The following is a 25,091-nucleotide window of genomic DNA, read 5'->3' as shown; positions in this document are numbered from 1 at the left end:
CAATCGTATTTGTGGCAATCTCTTGAGCATCGTGCGTTTGCGTCTGAATTTACGTAAATACGTAATAATTTCAACACACAGACGGTACTAAAAAGTCGAAATAAAATAAATTTAACTGAATTTAATAAGAAATAGGAAAATACGTAAGAGAATCAAATAAGAAACATCGATTTCTGTATTTCCGCTTCCGAAAGTTGCAAAATTGTTTCGCGGAATGCAATTATATTTTTTTTCTTATGTAAAAAACACATATGAAGTATATTTACATAACCATTACATTATCTGCATTCGCTGTTAATTGCTCGAGCATTATTTACGCTCATCATCAACCGTCTAATAGGAAAATGATTGAGACTATCTCTCTTGAAACTACTTTTGTTTTTGTTTGGCTTTCGGATGTCTCGGCGCGGAGAAACGTAAAATAAATAAATGTGGATCTTATTTTCATGTGATTGCGAAACTTACTTGGAAACAATTTTCTATGTTTTATAGTTAGCATAATTAAATATTTAATTAGTTCGAAAAAGTCATTCCACGATCTACATTAACGTAAATAAAAAATAAGTGTTTATATTGAGTTACATCCTATGACATAAAAGTTCATCGAACTCAGACAGATAATTACGATCGCTTCCGCGTAAGATAAACGAAGTTGAGAAATCACTTAGTATCATTGCTCGAACTTAAGTGCATAAACGTTTGACTTTTCTATTTTTATGTACGTAAGAAAATATATGTCAAGAAATCCAATTGTTTAGACAAGTATATCATATGCAGTTATTATGACAAGTATATCATATACAGTTATTAGGTTTCTCATACTTTTGAGCAAAAAAGTTGATTTTCCTTTATTTTGCATATCTTCAATATAAGTAAATGGAAATCAGGTTTCTAAAATATTCACACAAATAGCAAAGATATAAAAGAATTTGTAAAACGTCAGGGTAGAACAGCCACTCTGGCTAAAAATACAATACAATAATTCTTCTCAGAAAGATCTGTTGGGTTCTTTTGTCGATATATGCCCATATTATCAATTGTAACTATGCAGGAAAGAAAAAAAAATGGTGAAAGTGTTTTCCGTGCGGGATATCCTGGAACTTGGGGAACAAACGTATAGCGGATAACCGACAGGCGCGAAATTTGCATTGGTATTTCACATGAAAAAGCGCCGCAATATGCAAACAATATGATAAGAATAAAAATTAGTTTGCGGGCGAAAGTTTTCTTCGAACATCGCGGATGTAATACGCGTTGCGATTGCGGAAAAACGGTCACGTATGAGAGAAAATTGACTTGTAAAAAGAAAGCTTACAATCAGTAAAGAAATCAAATGGATTATTATAATATATATGGTCCCGATTAAACCCATAAAATAAATAAATTCCTAAGGATCTTTTTTTCATAATTACAAAACGTAATTGCAAAATTTGCTTGGAACAATTTTCTATGTTTTATATTCTCGGTTTTAAATTTTCAATTCGCAATTTATATTAAGATACGTTAAAAATAAGAGTGTCTCTTATACTTTTATCCTATAATAAAAGCTTATTGGATTCGAACAGAGGAAATATAATCTTTACACTTCCTTTATACGTACTTGGAACTTTCGCGATTTTCGCGAAAACAGTTGATACTTATTCTATGTTTTTATCGTGATATTGTATACAATCTATTTATTGTTTAATTTAAGGCAGCAATTCTCGTGACGTCTTACGAATTTTCTCGATGGAACTATCAAATTTCATGAAGATGCGATGTGTCTTTACTTACCCTCCATGACGAAGACAGTAGAGCCAACATCTCCCTCTTGTATAATTATCGAACCAGCTGGAAATGTAACAGGATACATGCAATCGACAATCTCCCGGATCTGCGTGAGTTCCAAATTTTTCATGAAGTCGTTGTCCAGTATGGCAGTCTTGATCAGCTCGCGAGATCTGAAAAAAAAAAAAAAAACAATCATTGTTAAGATTTTCTTTTTCTCTCTCTCTCTTGTATTGAAAAAAATAATATTTCTATAGAAAAACGAGAGTAAATAAATACAATATTAAAATATAATATTAAATGTTAAATAATTTCAAAAATAATAATTAAAAATAATTTCTTTTAATCGCAGATTCTTTAACAAATTTAAAAAAATCTTCGGACGCAAAATCTTACAAAATTATAATAACATAGCATTAAAATATTAATTAATTTCTAAAGTGTATTACTAGAAATAGCATGATTTTAATTTGAAAATATAAATTAGTATTAAGAAGTATAATATGTACTGAAATTGATATCTTCGAATATGTACTTTCATTAAATTCTGCTTGCGGTCGAATGTAGAGAGAATCATTCATGCGTATACACATAATTAGTTACCGCTCTCAGCAAAAAACATTAATTGAATTTATATCCTACTTCCGTTATATAATTATATGATATATGTTTTCAATTGCCGATTATATGTATATATTACATTGCTCGTGTTGTAAAAATCCATTCCAATAAAACAATTATCTGTTTACGATGAATTACAGGAACGATTCTCTTAGAACAGAATCTATATTACATATAGAGTCTTGACGAAAGATGGTCTTATGTTTTATTTAATTTCATTATTTTTATAAACTATATAATATGTATATAAATATCTCATTTATATTTCAACAATCGTACGTGTTTACAGTAAACATTTTCTATTAAATACATATTATCAACATACGAATATAAAATCGGCTGCTGCCGGATGTCAGAATTTATAGATATGCGATAATGAAAACGACTGCAAGAAAGAGCGCGAACGCATTCCTTGTCAGGGGAAACCGGGATGTTTGATGAATAAGAAAGATGTCAATGCGACGTCCAAGGTACTCGCCGATCTACCTTTGCGGCTTGGTGAACTTCACCACCGGTTTCGTGTCGCCTCTGAGAGGTTCCGCCGATATGGCTTGCCGCTTCAGTCTCTGATTGGAATCGATGGCGTTGGACGCCAGGTTCAGATCGACGATCTGCCGGAACTTATCGATCTCATTCTGGAGGTAACGGATCGTGGCGTCGCGCTCCTCGAGCGCCTTTTCGAGCACCTCGACGATCTCGTCGCGACGTCGCAACGCCTCCGTACGCTCGTACAGCAATCGCTTCAGGTCCCGTATCGAATCCATTCCCTTTGCTCTCCGCCGTACGAAAAAGAATTCGCGAGCAGCACTCTTTCCCCCCGTCAAGCAATGCCGCGCGCGATCCCGCGAGTCATACACTCCGAAAATGTCACGCTGCACTTTTCGTATCCTTCGACGGACCTTTACAAGCGCGAGAACAAACGCGTGAATGCGTGTGAGTGTGATCGAAAGCTATACGTAAAAGTTCAAATGTATATCTACAGATATGTCCGATTTTCTATCTCCATTGACCCTTGAATATTATAACAGAATTGACAACGCTTTTGTCAATATCGATCTATGTCTGTAATTTAATTAATCTCCATGAATTTAAGATTGATTTTTGAAATTTCGATATAATTAAGAAATATTTTTGGTTCTAATTCTTCAAAAAGTTCTAGAGTATTCACTTAAAAAATAATTCTAACGATTAAGTGTAAAAAATTAAGGTCATGAAGACATATAGAATGCCAACTTTAAAGTTTAAACACACGTTTTCATCATATAATTACGTTTCTATTTCAATTAGAATTAATTTAAGCTATTGATTAAAAAATTACCCTGTCTGGAGATGCGACCTAGATTTCTTGAAAAAATGCCACATTAAAAAAAAGTTTATATTTTAAGATAAAAATTTTTTTTAATTTCGACAATTTCTCTACGTTAACACAATTTAGGTATCCTATAAAAATGTTAATAGTTCAGATATGTCGTAGAATTGCAGATGCAATCGAACGTCGACTGGACACGATTCCAAAAGCTAGTAAGATATATTTATTTTCTCGGTAATAAGCCAAAGTTAGAAGCACATCGGTTACATAAGACGTTAGACACGAACGAATCCTCATGAATAACATAACAAAAAGTATGCCGTAGAAAACTTTCTGGAGAGCATAGCGATTGCTAATATCATCTCGAGAAACAAGTCCATGTATAATTACACATTGCTATAAGATTTACTAATCGCGCTTGCACGTGAGGCACTTTACAATAAAATCACGATTGCGATAGAATGCGTAACATGAGAATATTTGTACAGTGTATAGAAACTTTTATATCTTGGATAATCATTCGATAATATGTTGTCAAGGATTTGTCGGTTGCTATATTTAACTAACACGTTTGTAATTCTGATTGAGACATGACGGAGATATTATCTTCAGCACTTTCCGCGTGAACGTTTTCTTATGTATTTACTCATATCACGTATTTATTACATAATCAGAGAAAACAATAAAAAAGTATATAAAAGTATTATTTATGTATTAATATATATAAATAAGGTAATAAAAACGCAAAAGGAACGAATTAATAAATTTTTTAATTAATTCGTTCTTTTTGCATTTTTATTACCTTATTTATATATTAATACATAAATAATACTTTTATTTATGTATTGAATTAGGCATAAATTGAACCAAAAATTAATAAATGTTGCAGATTGTACAGTTAACATACACAATTAAATATTTTATATTTCAGTTTACATGTTATACCAATCGAGTTGATAATTGAGCATACAAAGAATTATCATTAAAATAGATAACTAATTATAACAGATAAAGCAATAAGAATGAACGGAGTTAATATTCATCACCGCTTCAATCAAGACAATCTATATTACTGACGTCCAAAAATGACGAGTATTATTTCACTCGTGTGTATCACGATTGTTTTTTCTTCCTCGTTGTTGAATTATTATCGAAACACATGGCGCACGAGCAAAGCTAGAGCGTCAAAACATGTCACTACGGAAAATGAGACACGTATACACCAGATAATCCTGGTTTATTAAACACGCCAATACGCGAAGAATCGCCGCCGACTCTTCCAGACTTTATTAAGCGTTGCTCAATTTGGAGCACGGACTACCAGTACCTCGTTCAATCTGTCTTAATCAAGTCGTCGATCTACAGCATCGCACGACACTCAAAGAGCAATCAGTATTAACTCACTCGCGTGTCTCACGATCGCCTATTACATCAACTTGAATTGAAAACTAAATAAATCATTAAAAAGAAATATGATGATTAAACCGACACTAAAAAAAAACTTTGTACTACTTGTGCGCTGCACAAGTAGTACAAAGAACCTGCTAGACACTGAAATGAACTGAAATCCTGTTGACATCTCGATTAAACCGCGAACTTTTCCAATTAGGTATAAACTAAACTTCATACTTCAAGTCTTTCAATAGCATCACATGACAAACTCGGCGCAGAAACGGTTCTATTGCACTACAAAAGTGAAGAATTGGGATAAGGTAAAGAGCTGCGGATCGACGTATTAATTAACTTCCTCGATTAGAAGATCGTTTTCTTTTACAGGATCCATAAACGCTAATTGAACTCTAACTTTAACCGTTGCTTATGAGAGAAATTTATAAAAAAAATCGCGATTCTCTAACGGTACACCATTGACCCCTGTTGGCTTTGGCGTTAAACAGGAACCTCGGTATATAATTTCGCTGAGTTCAATTTTCTATCGCATAAGACTATCGCGAAAAAGAGAAAAAAAAAGAGTGAGAAGGAGCGAGAGAGGAGAGAGGATTTTATGCCGAATATCGGATTTCCTTTTGCCGCGAAGAATAAAGAGATTGTCGCGCGTTTACGACATCGAAATTTGAACTCAGAGATTAATTACCGAGATTTCAATTCGATATTAGTGCCGCGTTGAAACTTGCGATCGAATTAGCGATTTACGCGGACGTGATCGTGCGTGAATGGATCTCCCGAAAAGACGGCCTGTCGCTTCCCGAAGTGACACAATCGAACTGATGGATCGGTAGGCGCGAGGAGGACGCGTATACACGCACGCACGTAGCGTGCAACCGAAGTATAATATACCGAGCCGCTCCGGGTTCGCGTGTTAGACCACGGGGCGGCAACGACTAACGATCTTGTAGTACGCGCACCAGCTATTTTTACGTTTTAATCGCGACTCTCGCGGCTTCCTCCAAATGCTAGCTCGTTCTCCCGCCGTCGCCGTTGTCGTCGTCGTCGTCGCCGTCGTCGTCGTCGCCGCGCCCGCGAGGTCGTCTCGACAGCCAATTAAAAAAAAAAATGGTCTCTCCTTTCACTCGATCATTTTGGCGCTCCGATTCGGAGCCGCCCCTGGCTGATTACCGCTACGTATATATATGTACGTGCTGATCTATCCCACGAAATACGTGCGCTCGCGACTGTTGCGCGCTGACAATGGCGTAGAAGAGGATTGATGAGATGATTCGAAAGTTTATTTATATATTTTTTTATTTACACAAGATTCGGAAAAGAGAGAGATCCCTCGCGATTCCTACACGGAGAGAATTTTATTTTAAAATTTACCCTGAAAATCATGTTAATTATAGGACAATATAGTATTTCGACGAATTTTATGTGATTTTCACTATTTTTTTAAATATATACTATAACAAATTTATTGTAGTGCACAGTAAAATTTGCCGAAATACTATATTGTCCCTCGATTAACATGATTTTCAGGGTTTTTAAAAGGAAATTCTCTCCGTGTATTGTTGTAATAAAAATCGTTACTGATTTTTTACAAAATAGTCCAAAATTCAGGATATATGTTTTCTTAATCACTGACAATAAGAAAAAATGTTCTTATTATACTAACAATATTGTAAAAGGATGATTGGAAAATTAAATGTGAGTAAAACGCGAGGTGGTAATGGTAACCCGTTTTGAGAATCTATCTTGCTGGTATAAAAAAATAAGAATTTTTTTCTTATGGAATTATCTTGATGGATTCCCCAAATGGGTTACATATCATTGTCATCTCGCGCTTTACTCACAACATTTACAATTTTCCAATCATTCTTTTATAAAACTGGAGCATATGGGATAACAGTCGAGATTGAACCTGGAATCCATCGCACAGATCGCTCTCACACGAAACCTCGCGTATTTATGTCATTTACGAGTAACTTGAAAATTCACTTCTATATAAAAAGTGTAAATTTTATGACATGAATTAATTTTACCGTTTAACGCAACATTAATTAAATTAGTGTCCTAAATTAAATTAATTACCTAATTAAATTAGGTAACATTTATTCCATTATTTCGCGTTCCGTGTATCACAATGAAATTGGATAAAAATATCAGATAAAGAAGAGATTCGAGATAAGATAATTTTGATTCTCTAGAAAAATGTAAAAATTCTTTATGTATAAAAAGTGTCTATAAAAAAATTAATTTTTCCAAGGCTCAAATTAACTTTGGCAAATAAAGTCAAGCGTTCACTCGCTACGCCACTGGTTGCGCGTGTACGCTTTGTCAGTCTACTCTTTGCGTTGGCGAATGCCTCCAGCGATTTATGCCTCGTACCCGATGCGCCCTACATACAAAACCGGCCTTTAGCCGGTTGCGGCCCTGTGACGGCTTCCTTGACTTTGGCACGTTGTAACCACCAAGAGAAAAGGAGCCACTTTTTCTCTCTGTCCCTCTCGCTGTGACACGACGAACGAGGAAAAACGCTCAGGTAACTCTATACGTGGCACGTGTCGCTATTGACTGACGCTTTTCATCTATCGCTAATTTACAAACTACTCAGTCTAGGTTTATCGTCGAAGATGCGAATAAATCTTGTGTGTACTATGGGACGGAGCAGGTAGCACAATTGTTTCCCTAATGAGCTTCCGCCTTCCATTAATCGTCAATCCCGTAAATCTTGTGAATAAAAAATCGATGACGATATACATCCAGATATATCATCATGGAATTATGAAAATCGCACGTAACGATTTTACGTAATCTACTTGAATACTCGCATTCGCACGCCACGTGCCGCATAAGTCATGTATTATGTTATTGCATATATGTTGAATAACAAAAAAAATATGTATTTTTATTGCTCGCGAACGTAGTAAAATGTTGGAAGAAAATCACTGACGGCAAATTACTTTTCACTTTCACTTTTGCTAACCAGAAGATTTTACGTTTTGAAATATTCTGTTTGTCTCTAACGTTAAACATTTCATATAAGAATAGCGCACAAATGCTAAAATAAAAGGAAAAAAAGTTAATGTAGACGTTTAAAAAATAACTCCTGCGCTAATATAATGTCTCCGCCGTTAAAACTCTATCGCTATCGACGCGTTAAAACGGTTAAAATTACTAATTTAAGATTTTATTATTTTTTAAAAGACTGACTTCACTGGAAACTCGTGTAATCAGTCAAGGCAGTGACAAGCGCGAATTCTTATGTCATTCCAGATAACAAGTATGTTAATAAAGACGCGTGTGTGTAATCGGTTAGTTGCATTTATAATTAAAATCGCTATTCAGTTTAAAAATCAGAATGCAATAAAATAAGAAAGTGATAGGCTAAAAATCCCTGTTTAGATTCATCGTCGTAAAACACAAACGAAAATTCACGTCCATTAAATTGGTAATTAATCACACGATGAATGTATTAGATTCAAACACCTGGTTAGTGCATGACGTTAAAAAAAAAATCGTTATTATTGAATAGAAGAGAATAAAAATAAAAAAAATAAACTTCGAACGTTCTATCTTAAGCGACTCGGCTATTGAGCAACGTAATTAACCGAGACAGTGACAAGCGCGAATTATTAGTATCTTCGACGCGTATTCCTTCACGAGGATACACGTTTGCGATTAAAGAGACCTTGTCTAGCTTTCGACAGCGTATCTATAATTGAGGATGCATAATGCCCGTTTCGCACGATGCACAGTCGAGCAGCTGCCTATAGAAAAAAACGATGATACATGTATATTCCATGAATATTTTATAGATTTTAAATTCTCAATCTCTCTCGGAGCAAGATACAATGCGCAAAATTAAAACAAATCGGATGAAAATCCGCGAGAGCGTCCTCTCGCGAGGTAGCATAGATCGCACAAAAGGGGCTTAAGCCTCTTATACGGGAATCGAGCCTATTATCGGATACCTGAATTATTTAAGTCGCGTACACCGAATCCTTCGCGCGTATCTATTTCGCAATCGTTATTCTACGTTATACTCTGTCTATGCAAAATCCTTAGGTAGGACGTATAACCGGTACTCACGTAACCACTCGGAATCATCATCATGCGAGATTTTACGATAATAAGAGTGCTTCGTACGAGACATGTTTACTTACGACAGATAAGTGTACTGTCCTATATACTGTCCGTCATTAAGCATCTCTATAAATAGAATTTATATTTTTACACATAAAGAAGTTGGTAAAAATAGACTCGTATTTCAAAATACGTGATGCAAGACAAATGTAAATACTCTTAGAATTAAATAAAAGATAATATTAAAACAAATTGTATGTATGCGCATATCTAATATAGACGGGAATTCTACACGTCTGAAAATTTTACAATCTGAAAGATTTGCGGCAAGATTGAAGCGGATACTAATAAGCGAGAAAAGGAGTTTAATAAACGGAGAAAGACGCTCCAGGAGATGACTTCAGAGAACACGCTCCATCAGTCATTCTGAACTGTTGTACATCAGAATTGATAGCGATAGATAAAATAATCCACATGCGATAACACGGTAAGCGCATTTCTAATATAAATAGGTGCAAATTGTACGACGATTGAAATTCGTATTTGTCTACTGATAACAGCGACTATACAAGCGCGACACGAAAACAAATGCGCTGCTCCGTAACGAGATACTACATAAGTAATATTTACGGAGCACTCAGCACAACGTATATATATATGCATATGTTTATTGAACGTCGCACGTGAATAAAACGTGCGTGGGATGAGAAGAAGGTTTACACGAAGGAGCGCCGAGATCGTATAAAGGGAACAGGTGCTATGATCCGCAGCCGGTTCGTTAGCGTGATATATAACAGAGAGTGGAATACTATGTGTTGCGGCGTTTCGGGCCGTGGCTGCCCAGATGCGAATTCCGCGATGATTCTCGCGGAATGCCAGACCAATCTCAATTGTTGGGAGCATCAGCCAATATGGTCTCTATATAGCCGATCTCAAACGGTTCGCGTGAAAACGCTCGGGCTCGGGAACGACCAGAAAGACGTGTCGGCCAATTTACATCGTCGAGTCCTCGCAAGTGGATCGGTATAAAACGCGTAGTTCTCTGAAGTGAGAATTTTTAATCCTCTTTATATTTCACAAATCAAGCTACTACGTTCACTTTCTCACACGAGAAATAAAATACCAAGTTTTAATCTCAATGTTAATTATATCAAAGTTAAAATTTGGCATTGTATATATATTATATACAATGCCAAATTTTATATGTAATTATATATAAAAAAAATAATAAACGTTCTAGAATAAAATTTACTCGATATTTCTCAGGTGTATCCATTGGAAAAGTTTCTCTTCTAAGATATGTCTATTATTTTTTTCCGAACTCATCACAATGATTAAGCGGATACGTCTGATCGCTTCAATTACAGCGAGTATGTGTCTCGACGAATATTCATTCCGACAAGCTCACACGAAGTTCACACACAAAAGAAACTTTCTAAACGCAAAAAAAAAAGAAAAGAAAGCTATACGATGTAAACCGTACAAAAACTGGTCACTTTAGTCGCGGTCTAAGCGTAGCCGAGGTTGAAACCACTCGCACACGCGTCATATCCGTTTAGGGGCAAGAGCCCGCGGCAGGACCGCGGATATTGAATAAACCGTCGTCGTCGGAGAGAGCGTCGTCCGATTTCCGGATGTAACTGGAGGAGACGTACGTCCGAAGCGCGCGAGGATCGCGTCGAGTGCGTCGACTGTAAATCAAGGCACGGACTGCACGTCAAATCAACTGCGCTCTCCCGTGATTAAAGCGCTATCGAATAAACTCATCGATAAGACGGGTCGAGTAACGAAAGCATTGGTTATTTTTGTAGCCACGACGATACGCCACTGATAACCGTAAATACCGCGTTTACGCAAGGTCCCGACTCCATTGCCTGACTCAGAGAGTTCGATGCTCCCGGGTAGCTTAGGGTATCGCTCGATCCTTCGACGATCAGTCGGCGCTATTGTGACGTAGAAGGAATTCATCAACGCAGTTTATTATGCGTTTTATGTACATATTTATTACATGCTTATTTTATACGTTTTTTAATTATATTTAAATCTATCTTCTTTAATTCTTGTTTTTAAATGCGAGTTAACAATTAAAATTTATCTTATAGGAAGATTATGAAGAATAGGTATTTATCGTCCTATTGTCGGATATATAATTTTTTCTTTTTTTTTTTTTTTTTTCAAAATTCCATGTTGATAAAAATATAATATTTCTACTGCAGCCTTTTTTTAACAAGAGGCATCACGACTATAAATAAAATATGCATGTATATGTACGCAGTCTTGATTCCCAGTTGCATTCGTTCTTTCCCTTCATTTGCTGCTCTTTTTTTTCTTTAATTAATTGCATCCCAGGGTGATACCGTAATCGTTTCTTGATGAATACAAAAATTTCTTATTTAGATATATCATTATCTAAAGTCTTGTGGTTTTTCCTCTTTCTTATCTCTCCCTAGAGAAGCATTACTCTGGGGGACGTACCGACCGAGTCGCGACGGAGGGCAGTTGCTCGAGGAACAGGTGGATCGGCAGCGGAAGAATCGTGCGGACGAAATGCCGTTTCGAGGAGGCGCCACCAGCCGAGAACGCGGTTCTCGGCGTTCTCGCTCGCTCGCTCGCTCGTTCACGGAGGCGCTAATTCGCCCGTTCGTTTCTCGGCCGTTCGCTCGCTCGCTCGCTCGCTCGCTCGTCGCCCTCGCGCGCGCCGCTCAGCTTTTTAAAATGTCGCCGATGGCCGTGACAGGATCTATTTTTAACCGCGCGTCGAGATAAGCGCGCGCGGGAGGGACGGTGGGTAAAGAGCCGAGAATGAAAAGAGGGAGGGAGTGAGAAAGAGGAGGAGGAGGGCGAGGGACGGGGGATGGGGAGGGGAAAAGAGGGGAGGCGAGAGCAAACTCGCAGTGTCAGTAGCGTAATCAGTACGACGATTTGACGGCGCTATATGTAACACCTGTTTAATTAATACGTTCTTTTTTTTTCGAGACGTAAGATTTGAAAGGTAAATCACCGTTTCGCGCAAGACTAAATTGTGCAACTACGCAAATTGTACGACGAACTCGAGGCTGAAAACTATACTTGCAGCCGTGTGTGCAACATCGTTTCTTGGCACGTGATCTGTATTACGACCTGTTTATTCATTCCGAGGAATGCGCGTTCGAAGGACAAAATTTTCTATCAGTAGTCTCTTAGATTTCCCCGCTCGTTTCCCCGAATTTCCTCTGGCATGAAATGCCATATTTTTGTCAGAATCTCAGTTGAATTATATAAATCATTGTAATAAAAAAATTAATAAATGTATAAATATATTATTTATTAATTTTCTCCGCAAAAATTTGTTTCAAAGTAAATTATTAAATTTGAAAAACATCTTAGATTTTACGGCATCGTGATTTTGCATAAAACATTTAGTTGGTTTAGTTGAAAAGTGACTCATAGACTCGAGAGACGATGTCTCAACATTATATACATTCTATGTTGCATTTCGACCCAATATTTGCTATTTCTAACTATAGTTTCTATACCGGAAATAGATCGTAGAAAAATTTACTCTAAAACAAAAAAGTAACACCGCGGAGTAGTTATAGTTTCTTATAAACGTATCTCACGTGTTATATGCCTAAAATAACATTATGCGTCCCGACACCCAAAAGTGCATCGTGCCCGTTACACCACTGATGGAGACCGACGAATTCGTCGTGCCAGGCCAGAGGCACCATAGAAGAGAAAGAGAGTGAATCAAAGAAGTAATTATACGTGACGTCACCCGACTGGTTTCAACACCCGTTCGGAGTGCAACGAGTCGAGTCGAGTCGAGTCCGGGTAAAAGCAAGTGGGCCAGAGGGCCTCTCCTACTCTCCGTTGCAATTATAACAGCCCGCGGAGATATGCGTATGGAAGAAATGCAGCATCTCCTTACCGCCGTCCGGTCCACGAATGGGAGGAGACGAAAATAGCACCTCCCCAAACTTTATGACCGGTAAAATCATCGGAGCGTCAGTGCCGATACGGTCTACGGCCACTTAAAGCGGCCTAACGGCCGCGTTAACCACCAATAATCCCGACAGCGAAGTAGGAAATTAAATAAACCTTCTCTAATTATTAATCAGAGAACGCGGCGAGGCTGATGCTGGACGGTCGTCAAGTCGCGCCGAGTCGCGAAACGTTCGCTGCGCGCGCGTTTGCATTTTTCTTTATCGAGAGATAATTAAGGCTCATTGAATATACATATCAATAAATGCGCACGTATATATTAATAAGTACGTTTACCCGTACTTATGACCTATGTTTGTATCATTGTAGCCCGTGAAAGATTTGTTTTCAGTTTTCGGATTTGCCGCCAGATATGGCTTAGAATTACGTTATAGAAAATACAAACATGATCTTTAATAAATTTCGAAATCTTATATTTTTTTTACATAAATCTTTAATGGATAAGCAGACAAAAATTAAGAATTGATAGATAAAATTGCTTGAGTTTTATAGATATTAATATCTTTATATGTGCTATATATGCTTTAATTTGTGTATCATATTATATATTACAGCTGGATTATAAATAAGCTTAATTTTTTTCTGACGGAAAATTGCTTTGTATATTTATAATCAAAATAATATTTTATTTGCGATTTAACCGTAAGACTGCATGTGTCATACGTAGTAAATACATAGTTATATTATGCACGTTCCAAAACGCGATTACAGTGAGGAAACCGCAATGTCGGTCTAGTTGACAACCTTTCTCTCGTTATATAAATAGGTCATAAACACGATAATGCACGAGCAAGAAAAAGAATTACCTTGTGGTTAAAATAATCTTAATGCACAGGAAGATAACATAAAACAATATTGTCTGAGGACATTAATATGTATTCGTTGAATTCTCCAAGCAAAATCTGCCAACAATTATACACACAGAATTGAAAATATATAATAGATACAAAGATTATCAGAGATTTTTTACAATTTAATCTAATTCGTAAGTCAGAAAAAAACAGTGTAAAATAAATAGAATAAATATCTATATGTATATATATATGCATGCAAAAAATAAAAACCCAATTTAAAAATATAAATATTCAAGAGACATAAACGACGAAAACCATCCGAATGCAGAATAAATTCACGCAGTAATTCAAGACATCGCTTCCTGATAAAAGATGAAACCCTCCTGTACAGGAGGGTCTCGTAATTACAGACCTCGTATCGTAATACGCGCGGTCAAAGTCGCGTCTCCCCGCATCACACGATGATACGAGCCTCGACGAAGGCCCGATCTCGGCATTTTCATGTGGAAGCTAAAGTATTCACGAGCCGCGCGAACGGACCCCGCTAAGCCGTGACGAGAAGCTATTTTCAGGCCCATTGGCATTATCGGCCGCCTCAGGAGCGAGATCCGGCGTGCGGTCGGGCAAGGATAACGGCCCCCAGACGGACGGGGAAAGGAGAGGCGAGGCAGCGATGCTTCTTTTTTTAATCTACGCGCGCTGCGAGAGGCGCGATATCGTGATGAATAATCGCCCGATCGTTATATCCGCGATATTCCGATTATCTCGGTGGGAGATCGACCCGCGCGAAACCTACCAAACACGCGCGCGTATAAACGAAGCACGCAACGCGGTTGCATCGCGTATAAGCTTATCTGCCAAGCGTTTTGACGTTTTCTTATAATAGCAGATTGACCGAGATCTCGCGTATACCGGGTGGACCGGAAGCTCGTCGTAATGCGAGCGTCGTAACGATTCCGCTCGCGAACAATAAAGTGTCGATGCGTATACGTAGATTTTTGTATGAGATACTATACAAACTCAGACTGTGCATAGATATCTACTATCTAATTTTATCTGAACGTTTCGTTTAAATATCGCACGTGAAATAAAATGTTAACTTGTCAAGGTGGAATGCAAAGTGCGAGATATACATATGTAGCACGACTTCTAAGGTGGAATTCATTAAATCCCAGCTAATTTAAGAACTCGAGTCATCGTGAAATAGAATATTTTCAATCAAGTTTGATTCTTGAATTCAAATTATATACCAATAAAACTGATTCAAAGTCATTTTAAAAACTTTTTTTTATTACAATGACAGAGCAGTTTGTGAAAGTAATCCTATGTTTATATCATGATTTATTTCGATTTTGTCATCTTAATTTAATAATACCGTACGGGAAAGGACAATTTTGCTGAATCCAGATCTGAAAATAATTTTTGTTCAATAATCAAAATAATTTTGTGCGAAAGTCAAAATGATTGCTAGAATATCAAACGTTTTATAGCAATGCTTGTCAGTTTTAACATTCTAACAAATTATTTTGATGATTCAACAAAAAATTATTTTCAGATTTGTATTTGGCAAAATTTTTAGACAAAACTTTCAACAAAATCGTTCTTTCCGTGCGTGTTAAATCCTACATTTTTTTACATGAATTTATTTAATAAAATCTTTGAACTCTTGATTTCTCATCAGTTTTAAGTGAATCATAAACGTATGTACATGTGGAAAAAATGCGTTTCAATGTAAAAATGATCTCAGGAAAAGGTGTATCCGATGAAAGAGCTATATTTAGAATACCAGTGGCTTATTCATTTGAAGAATAAATAGCATAAGGCCTCTTTTTAAATTCTAGAAAAACGCTCAAGCGCCTCGTTCTGCAATGCATTGTGCAATGCGTAAATTGCTAACACAAACGCAACACCGAACGCACAATGCGCTACGTAGGATGACTATTCTATCGCGGCAATTACGCAGTAATGTAACGTTCAATATACACAGTTAGGCGATTACCTCGCTAATAATAAGATTGTTTAAACACGCTCATGTTTAAACTCGCATTGATAGCCGTTTATAGCTGCCGAAGGTGTATTATCGATCCACGAGAATATCACTTTTTTACTATAATTCATACAGAAATTGTGCAGTCAAGCGGATTAATTTCGATTTTGCTCTTCGATCTTTTCATGTCTGCACAAACACAGACGCAGTATGTAATCTTTTCTCGCGGCAACGTAAAAAAAAATCTCTATCTGCAACAGGTAGAGTTGTATAGAAACCAGGTGTCCGCTCAAGATTGCGAGATATTGTCAGCGGATAAGGCCGACAAAGATAGGCCTTCTTTTATCTAGGAACAACTTTGAAATATGGCAAAGCAATAGGTGAAAGGAATGAGCGTGAAGCAACATGTGGCTTCTAAGGCGCAACAAGTGTTAATGTCATCTTCTCCACCCTATATACTTTCTCCCTTCTAATGCATGCCCGTTTTCAGACTGAAAAGAAATATTTTGTCTGTGACAGTAACGAAATATCGAAATGTTATAAGGAAGATGAAATGTCATAGAGAAGAGATCAAATTGAAATGCTAACTGTGTTCGAGATATTTTTCATGATAAAAAAGGGTATATCTGTCGTATAAAAATTTTGATCTTTTGACATTTCTAATAGATAAAAAGAAAACACAGATAATTTTTAGAGTGCTAGATATCTGTATATAATTTGCAATTACGTGAGCAAAAACGGACATAAAATTGAAAATAAAATGATACATTTAACGTTTTTAATATACATAAAGTTTAACGTTTAATTTTACAGATTAAAGACTCGTAAAGAAATGACAATTTCAAATTTGTATTATTTACTTTATAATTCGTTGAAACGATTGTTTAACGACACACAAATACAATGGCCGTGCGGCAGGTACATGGCCGGACTTCGAAAGTTATTTAATTGATCACGTTCAACCACGCCCTTGCATGAATCGACACGCGATAAAAGGAAATCGCAATGCACGCATTGATCCAATGATGAAAGAACTTGCATAATGAGCGGCGGCGAGTTTAAAATTAGCTCCTGCTCCTGACCTGTGCCTCGTTTCGCCCGTCACTAAATCAACAGAGTCGAATTTCGAATTGTCGTCAACAAAAAGACGTATCTTCGACGACGCCGGCGAGTTATTTTCGCTTCCTCACCTTACGGAAATGATGGATGAGATAAAGCGTTGCGTTATTCGCGGAATTTATGCGATAAGACGACAGTTACGCGTCAACACAAAAATTCCAATGAGTGAAGCAACTACGAAAACACAATGGATACTGTGACAAACAAATATACGAAGGCTGCCAATAATTGCGGTATACATTGCATTCGGCGATCGTTTTTGTGCGAAAACTTTGTTTGTGTGTCGTCAGGCAATATTCCAACATTGTTATGTAAAGTGACGTACACGGAAAGAACAATTTTGTTGAAGGGTCTAAAAATTTTGCCAAATATAGATCTGAAAATTAATTCTTGTTGAATCATCAAAAATTTTGTTGAAATGTTAAAAATGATAAGCATTGCTATATAAAATGTTTTAATATTCTAGTAATTATTTTGAGTTTTCAACAAAATTATTTTGATTATTGAACCAAAATTATTTTCAGATCTGGATCCAGCAAAATTGTTCTTTCTGTGTACCGATTTAAAAATGGTTCTTTTCTAGCGTTTACATAATAGATTGTTATTTGTGGAATATGTGCAATCATCTCCTGCTCGTGGTGTACTTCAACCATCATTAGAATTTATCGACTATAGAAACTCAAGGTATTGTACATGCCACGCAACATTTGTTTCCCATGGCACACATTGGAATCATCCAATGAAAGATAATGCGAGGGTATGAGCAATCGAGCTCATTCTAAGACTATAAGGCCCATTTAAATAAACCGATTTTTTAATGTCTAAATGATTTAATATGATTGTCCGATTGTAATTTTCGATATTATATTCATGTTCGATGAATTCAATATCGCAAGAAAAAGGCATGTCACACATCGTTTTCAGAACTATTTTTCTAAATTCCATTTAATTAATAATAGTTTAAAATAATGATTATTTCGTAAAAACTTTAAAAGTAAAGCGCTGACGAAAAATAAAATTGGGGGTATCGCTAGCACCTTGAGTTCGCACGTCAAAATTCGTTGCAATTTTCTGCTTAATTACTTATTAATGATTTTTTATTGTGATTTAATTGTCTAGATTGTTGAAGATACCCAATTCTAATTGAAAATAATCATAAAATCTGATGTACATGTAGAGATAAATCGTGCAGAAAACTAAGTTCTCATTTTATGTCGAAACTTAATTTCTTTCTCTCTCTCTCTCTTTATCTTTCTTTCGCCATCTCTGTATCCTTATGTCTATAATATCTACCCATCTATCCATTCATCTATCTGTCTGTCTATCTGGTTCATCTATCTTTTGAATTTGATGTGTCTAGAAAAAGGCTTGGCCCGAGAAGGGTTAAATGTCAACTGCAAGTTTCTCACACAGGAGAAGACCTTCGTGTTACTAATTTCCATGGCGCAACCCGCATAGAAGTCGGCTGCCGGCGCCGCCTTCGAACGTAAATCCATGCAAAAGCCGTGCGGAGCGGCCGAGCCTCTTAGCGCCGGCTCCAATACTCGCGCCACGTGTCAGTACACCTACGCACCTACACGTGCGCGAAAGCTCAGGCGCGAGGGCGCCTCGCTAAATCCGAGCGCGCAAGATAAGTACGAGACGCGAGAGCGCCGAAAGGAGCGACGGGGCGAAATATAAGAGCAAAAAAAAATCGCGCGACTCTTATCGTTATTATTTCCTCTTCTAATCGCCGCGCGATTCAAACTTTCCTCCTGGACGAAGAAAAAAAAAGAAAGAAAACAATCCGCACTGATCGCGAAGTAAGGCTGATAAACACAATCGATGGCGCACGTTTCCGCTCCTTCCACGCTCATTCATGCTCTTTTCGATCTGTTTATGTTTACACGCCTCGTGGCTGATACGCGAATCCGCCCGTTTTAAGTGCGTGTTTACGCGATTTCACGCCGTGCCTATACGCGCCGCAGCGAAACGCGAAACGCGTTCGCGCGATTTGCGGATCTACTCCGGCGGCGCCTGATATTACGACACGAAACGCGCACGAAACGCGCGGCCCGATACGCGCGCGATACGACTGGAAAGATCCTATATGCCCCTCGTAAACCGAGATGTTCGAGTAACGATAAAATAAATACAATACGCTCGCGCAAACAATCTCCCTCTCCCCCCCTTATAGATACTAAAAATCTCACGAAGTGGTCGTTTCGTGGTGCCGGCGTGTCGCGCGAAGTCTTAAAATTTAAATTACACGTGCCCAACGTGTCACGTAATTCTCGTTGTCACGTCACGCGTCATCGTTTATACCTCTGTGCAAAATTTATAAATCGGAAAAATAACCAGATTTGACTTCGCCTCACCGTGACGTTTGGCACAGCCAAATCGGTTTTAATCGCGCAGTAATTGAAAGCCAAACGATTTTTGTGGCGTGCCGAATTAGCTTCAAATATACGAACAGATACGCAAAATTCCATCGTTCAGTTTACTCTCTCTCTCTCTCTCTTCCCCTCCCTCTCCCACAAGTACAAATTAATCTTAATTTGAAAGAATTTTAATTCGGAGGCTTAAGAACAAGGATATATTTAACGGGTGATATCGTCGATTGAAAGATAGCGTTGACTTGTCTGTGCGAGACGATCGACGATAAGGCCGATCGGAAGTAATCGGACGCCCGCGAGCGAAAGTGTCTACTTTGGCGCGCAGCGAGGCGCGAAAGCGCAATTTTCGAGCGAAGGAGAAAGGCAGCCGAACGCACGAAAACACACGCGGCGACGGCGAGGACGGGTCACATGGTCGGGAACGCGGCCTGCACGTCGTCAGCACGTCGCGACGGGTGGCCGCGCCGCGCCGGTGCGGTGCACGCGCGTGTGTGCGCGCCGCGTTCGCGCGATCGTCTGTACAACAATAAGTAGTAAATAAAGTCGTTGACATGTAGACAACGCGACCGGCGACGAGAATAAAGGTGTTAAATACCGAAGACTGAAGCCGGCGGTGAGTTCAGTCATTATCGCGCGAACGGTCGCGCTCGGGAAAATAATAATCACGGGCGAAAGGAACGGTGGCCGTGCGAGCACATCGCCTTTGCGTATCCGAAAAAGCGAGGAATTTCGCTTCTTTCACCCAAATCGTATATCTACATGCATGCGAATATCCGCTCATCTATTACTGTACTTTTAATCAATTTTGCATGAATTTTAACCGGAAAGTCACAGTCCAAGACTAACGAAGAGGCATCTTTTTCTAGACATATCAAATTTGGTTTGGTGGTGATTGATCACTTATTAAATAAGTATTATAATTTTCATAATTAAAATTGGCCGTATATTATAAATTGGATTCCCGTGAGGGATCTGCGTGTCGCATTTTCGGCTGCGTTTTACGTATAGGTGTCAAAATCAGAAGCGCGAACGTAAGCAAGGAAACTGGAGCTGTCGACGAACCGGAGCTTCGCGACGACGCGTTTGACGCGTTGAAAGTAGCGCTTGCTGAAATTTCTTTGAAACAATTTTCGAGAGGAATGAAAGATGCGCGCGTGAAAAGGAGAAAAAGCATGCAGGACGGGTGTTGCGCGGGCGTGCTCGCGACCGCGCGCGCCGCGAGCAACAAGTAGAAAAACAGTGCCGCGTGGTACCAACCTGTCGCTCTTGTCGACCACCGCGAGAGGCGCGAGCTCCTGGAGCGGCGGCTCCGCGGATATGCCCTGGGCACGGTCGCGCGTACGCGGCTTCGTCGGCGTGAGCGGCGGCGCCGCGCTGAAGGGCAGCACGCTCAGGAACTTGTCCAGGTGGCTGCGCAGCTCCTGGATCTCGGCGTCGCGGCAACAGACGACGGCCTCGAGCTCGACGATCCTCTCGTCCTTGACGCGCAGCAGCTCCTGAAGCTCCCTCAGGGTGCCCATGCTGGCGATCGCGGCACCCCCGCCGGCACCGACAACGACGTGCGGCACTTGCGTGACCTGCGTGGTGGTGGCGGTCGTGGCGATGATGCCGATGCGGCTGTCGACGGCCACGGCGCCGTCCGTCGTCGGCAGCTGCGTCGATCCGCCGGCGGCTGCGGCCGCAGCGGCGGCGGCGACCTCGTCCTCCTCGTCGGCGCGCGGCTGCTGCGACGACGAGAAGCACAGCGAGTCGAAGCACACGCGCATAGACACGCAGGCGTCGCCGATGGGCACTCGGTATTTCGTACCCTCGTCCATTCAACTTGCTGTGGTGCGCGAGAGAGGTAAACCCATACACGCGGAGCGTCGCGACCGCGGGGACCCGACGAGGACGTCGTCGGTCGTTACTATCGCGCCAATTCGCGTGATACGCGCTCCCGAAGAGCGGCGGACCGACGTCCTCCACCGCCTCCGTGCTCCGTGACGTGACGCGACGGTCCCGTCCCGTCCCGTCCCGTGCCGTGCCTTCGTCGGCCGCCGAACGAGAGAGCGAGCGGCCGCGCGCCGGGAGAGTGGGAGAGAGAAGGACGAGGCGAGGAAAGAGGGTGAGACAGAGAGAGACGGGACGAGCGACGGCGGGACGGAGAGGAGTGCGGGGGGAGGGAAAGTGCGCGAGAGGGAGACGAAACTATTCGTGCGCCGCGCCGTGCGCCACTCGTCACACGCTCGTCGACGAACTCTGGAGTCAATTGGACGAACTGCATTATATGGATTACGCGCTGCTCCGCTGCGGGAAAGAGCGCGCGCTTCTTATTCGATCGTGGTAATAAAAGTTAAGAAAGTCGTGTAATGTAATGTTTTACGTAATATTTCTTATGTAATATCTTTTTATAACTCTTCTTAATTTTTATAACCTTTTAATAACTTCGACGTTTTGACAGCATTACGATTAAAAATTATAGTTAAAAGCTATTGAATACCAAATAAACAAAACGTATTTTACATAATTATACATATATAACAGCTGACGTTTGATAATGAAACTTAATAATAACCCAGATAACCAAGCGTGCGACACCCGCACAAAGTACCACTATATCATACTTAAATGGTAACCAAATTTATTATTCTTACAGATATCTTATATAAATATCTTTGCAAAAAAGAGCGTCCATATAGTATATCTGTGCACGTATATATGTATATGTACAACGAAATATGTACAATTTATAAATAAAAAAAATCGTTATATTTCAATTGCGCTATTGAGATTTGTCATTGCGGAAGAAGGGGCTCGCTTCCTGTCCTTAGCACGGTTTTCATGGGCTCGTCGAAATTACACTGAAGTTTCTCACTTTTCTGCACCTCCTCCGGCTCCAGGAACGCCTCGTTCAAGCAGACGTTGTTCAGGCTGACGGCGCTGTTTGAGAAGATTGCCGTGCCAAGATTCGGATTTTTCATGTCGACACTATTGGCACGGTTCTTCGACGGCGATTTCGCGGGAGCGTCGTCCTTATCGGGCTGCGCGTGCGACGACATTATGTCGCAGGCCTTCCCGAGAATGATTAAACTGTTGAATATTCGTAGTGCTACCAGTATGAGATAAGCTAATAATAGAAGTATGATATTAGCGGGTCTCGCGGACGGCGTCAGGGTCGTACACAGTACGCGGGCTATGGCGACTCCCAGAGGAAGCGGTATGAAGCCCATTCGGCGCGCGACCAAGTCCGAGGGATCCGAGAACGCCGTCTCCCGGCGCGTCTGCGCCATGTCGTAAGCCAGGCTCACGGTATAGTCCCTGTAGACGGTCGACGGCAGCTCGTTGAAACGCGTGATGAACGCGTGTTTCACCTTTACGGAAATAAAACATGACGTTAGCGCGGAAGATAATTTGTACGATTTGGCATAAGATTTTTGCCAAGCAAACGAGAAATTATCCGTTAAAAATGATCCGAATATATAAGTTTAGCAGCAAGAACAATCCGATTTCCGGTCTGATATTTTTTTCCCCGTTTACACGCGCCATTCGTACGATATACAATTTATTTTACGATACAAACCCAATCGACGAGAACTTCCGCCAACAACAGTATCACGCAGTCGGGTAGCAAGACGGCGAAACGGTCGCTGTGCCACGCGTACTCTTTCATCGTTTGCAGACTCACTGCGAGGAGCAGCATAATCAGGTGGAATCTTTCCCTGACGTCGGCGCAAGATAATTGGAACAAGTTGTTCTTGTCAAATTTCTTGAAGACAGAGCCCTTCAGTTCTACAAACTAAAAGTACCCCACGTGAAATACTTTGTACAAAATAGAAAGCGACCGCTTTACGTTTTCTAGCGCACTTACGTTGTTCGACATCATAATCGTAAGAAGGGCTTTATTACTGCTGTTGATTGCCACATTTAACGTCGTCGCTTGGAACAGTACCAGTATACTGTGTAACACTTTATGCGAAAGCAGTCAAGGTGTAAACATGTCTCGTTGCGGCTTAAGCCTATCCTCTTTTTTTTTCGATCGCGATCGAATAATAATGCGATTAATTAAAGGATACACACATAAGCGACGGCGAACAAGAGATGCGGCAATGTACCGAAGTGTTTCGTACGGGTGGAATTCGAGCGCGATCGCGGCTCGGTGGCGGTCCAAAGCAGGGCGTCTATAGTGTCCTGGCCGAAAGCGCTGAAAAGACGATCTCCCACTTCTAACATGTTATAAAATATGTATAGCTTTATAACCGACTGACTCTTAACTAAATGATACATCATGGAGGTGTCCACCTTCCAGGTTACTACCCAGCAACCCACCACCACGATCCCTTTCAACAGATCGCACACTTCGGCCGGGCTCAGATATCTTTCCGCACTTTTTCCATGCTCCTTGTCACTCCTACAAATAAAACCGGTAATTATAATTTCCAGGTGGACAAATATATACGTCATTCCAAATCGATATCTCTTGTATTCTCTAAAATCGATACCTCAGGTAGTGTCGTAAAGGTCTGGTGATCACCGCCCATAAAGCCATTGCGAACCTCAGCGGTAAAAATGTATACACAAATAGAAAAGAGTCGGCACACTGCAATGAGAGAAATAGAGAAAAACATATAATATTTAATATAATCAATTATTCTAAGAGATTATCATTCTATGTTTTTGCGCAACGATATTATATACCACTGTACATACCTGAAGGAACCCATATGCCATGAAGTTTTCCACTTCTCTAGGAATTTTCATAAACGAGTAAACCTTCTCCCTTCTCGCGGAGAATCTCTCCTCATCGTGCTCCAGCTGATAACCCCTCGTTAATTCCGTCCTTAAGAACTGCATAAACGATACTCCTATTAAAAAAAAAAAACAGAATATATTTATCAATTAAACCATAAAAAAATTCAATGTTATTTGCGCAAACTCTATAATGATCTATAATATCTATAATAATAATTACAAGTAACGACTAATAATTAATAATACAAAAATGCAGGATTTATAACAAATATAAATAATTTCTAATAATTTTAAACGAGCTCCAGAGAATGTCGAGAATATAGTACAGTAAATATAAAAGAAACCTGCTGTATAAAAACTTGTAAGGATTGTTTCAGAATTTGTTTCTTTCTTTATAGTTCCACATTTGTAGTAGATTTTGTAGAAAATCTTTTTTTTTTTTTTTTTATATAGCTTCACATTTTGTAGTAAATTTTGTAGAAAATCATAGAGCCGTTTCGCTTTCGGGCAAATTGCGATATCTTATCTAATCTCTTGGAGTGCGTGTGCGTCCCTGATTTTTTTTCCCACCTGTTTTACACACGCACGTAAACAACTGCCACGCAAAGCGCACCACCGACAATCATCATCGCTGTCGGTTTACTCACGTTGCTTCCTCTTCTGCGCATCCTGGCCGTCGGATAATTGCGGCCTGCAGTGCAGGGGATCCACGTTCTCCACGCGCTTGCCGTGGGACGATGACACATGAGTTTCGGACTTGCCAGTACCGCGGAATCTGATCGTCCGCTTCTCCGGCGGCCAGCTTCGCTCCACACTCCCATCGTCGACGGCCGCCGCGCTCTGCATCGCTTTCTCCGTCGAAACGTTAACCTCTCTCAACGTGCGCTCAACGCTCGGTCATTCTACGAGCCCGCGACGAGTCTCACGGC

At 39.7% G+C, this 25,091-nt stretch overlaps 2 protein-coding genes across 7 annotated transcripts in view; both read right to left on the bottom strand.

Moving 5' to 3' along the window:
- Window positions 1–21,340, bottom strand: part of LOC105455545 (cGMP-dependent protein kinase, isozyme 2 forms cD4/T1/T3A/T3B) — a 40,345-nt gene extending 19,005 nt beyond the window's left edge. The window contains exons 1-3 of one of the 6 annotated variants that reach the window (XM_011698941.1): window positions 10,428–10,883; window positions 2,875–3,338; window positions 1,774–1,940 (exon numbers count right to left, since the gene is read on the bottom strand). In XM_011698941.1, coding sequence (XP_011697243.1) covers window positions 1,774–1,940; window positions 2,875–3,338; window positions 10,428–10,451 — 655 coding nt within the window. In that variant the 5' untranslated portion in view covers window positions 10,452–10,883. Of the gene's footprint in view, window positions 1–1,773; window positions 1,941–2,874; window positions 3,339–3,706; window positions 3,724–5,789; window positions 5,938–10,427; window positions 10,884–20,691 lie in introns of those variants that run through there. The other 5 variants (XM_011698942.1, XM_011698943.1, XM_011698945.1 and 2 more) reach the window with 5 other exon arrangements.
- A 697-nt stretch (window positions 21,341–22,037) lies between these two features.
- On the bottom strand, window positions 22,038–25,023 carry LOC105455543 (protein TAPT1 homolog). The gene is made up of 7 exons (XM_011698938.1): window positions 24,810–25,023; window positions 24,121–24,275; window positions 23,913–24,010; window positions 23,487–23,821; window positions 23,282–23,379; window positions 22,994–23,209; window positions 22,038–22,784 (listed from the first exon to the last, which is right to left on the bottom strand). Exons 1-7 carry the CDS (start codon window positions 25,006–25,008, stop codon window positions 22,209–22,211), a joined length of 1,677 nt encoding a protein of 558 aa, XP_011697240.1. The 5' UTR covers window positions 25,009–25,023; the 3' UTR covers window positions 22,038–22,208.
- Between the last annotated feature and the right edge of the window lie 68 nt (window positions 25,024–25,091).

This window comes from Wasmannia auropunctata, unplaced genomic scaffold, assembly GCF_000956235.1.
Source record: "Wasmannia auropunctata unplaced genomic scaffold, wasmannia.A_1.0 LD335898.1, whole genome shotgun sequence".
Lineage (NCBI taxonomy): Eukaryota > Metazoa > Arthropoda > Insecta > Hymenoptera > Formicidae > Wasmannia > Wasmannia auropunctata.
Note: the sequence above shows the minus strand (reverse complement) of the source record. Positions and strands in the feature narration are given on the sequence as shown.

Coding starts and splice junctions, on each gene's coding strand:
- LOC105455543 (XM_011698938.1), bottom strand. CDS start 25,008: ATGCAGAGCGCGGCGGCCGTCGACGATGGGAGTGTGGAGCGAAGCTGG. Junction 23,380..23,486: donor GTTCGCCGTCGCTTATGTGT/GTATCCTTTAAT, acceptor TTTCGCATAAAG/TGTTACACAGTATACTGGTA. Junction 22,785..22,993: donor CGGAAGTTCTCGTCGATTGG/GTTTGTATCGTA, acceptor ATTTCCGTAAAG/GTGAAACACGCGTTCATCAC.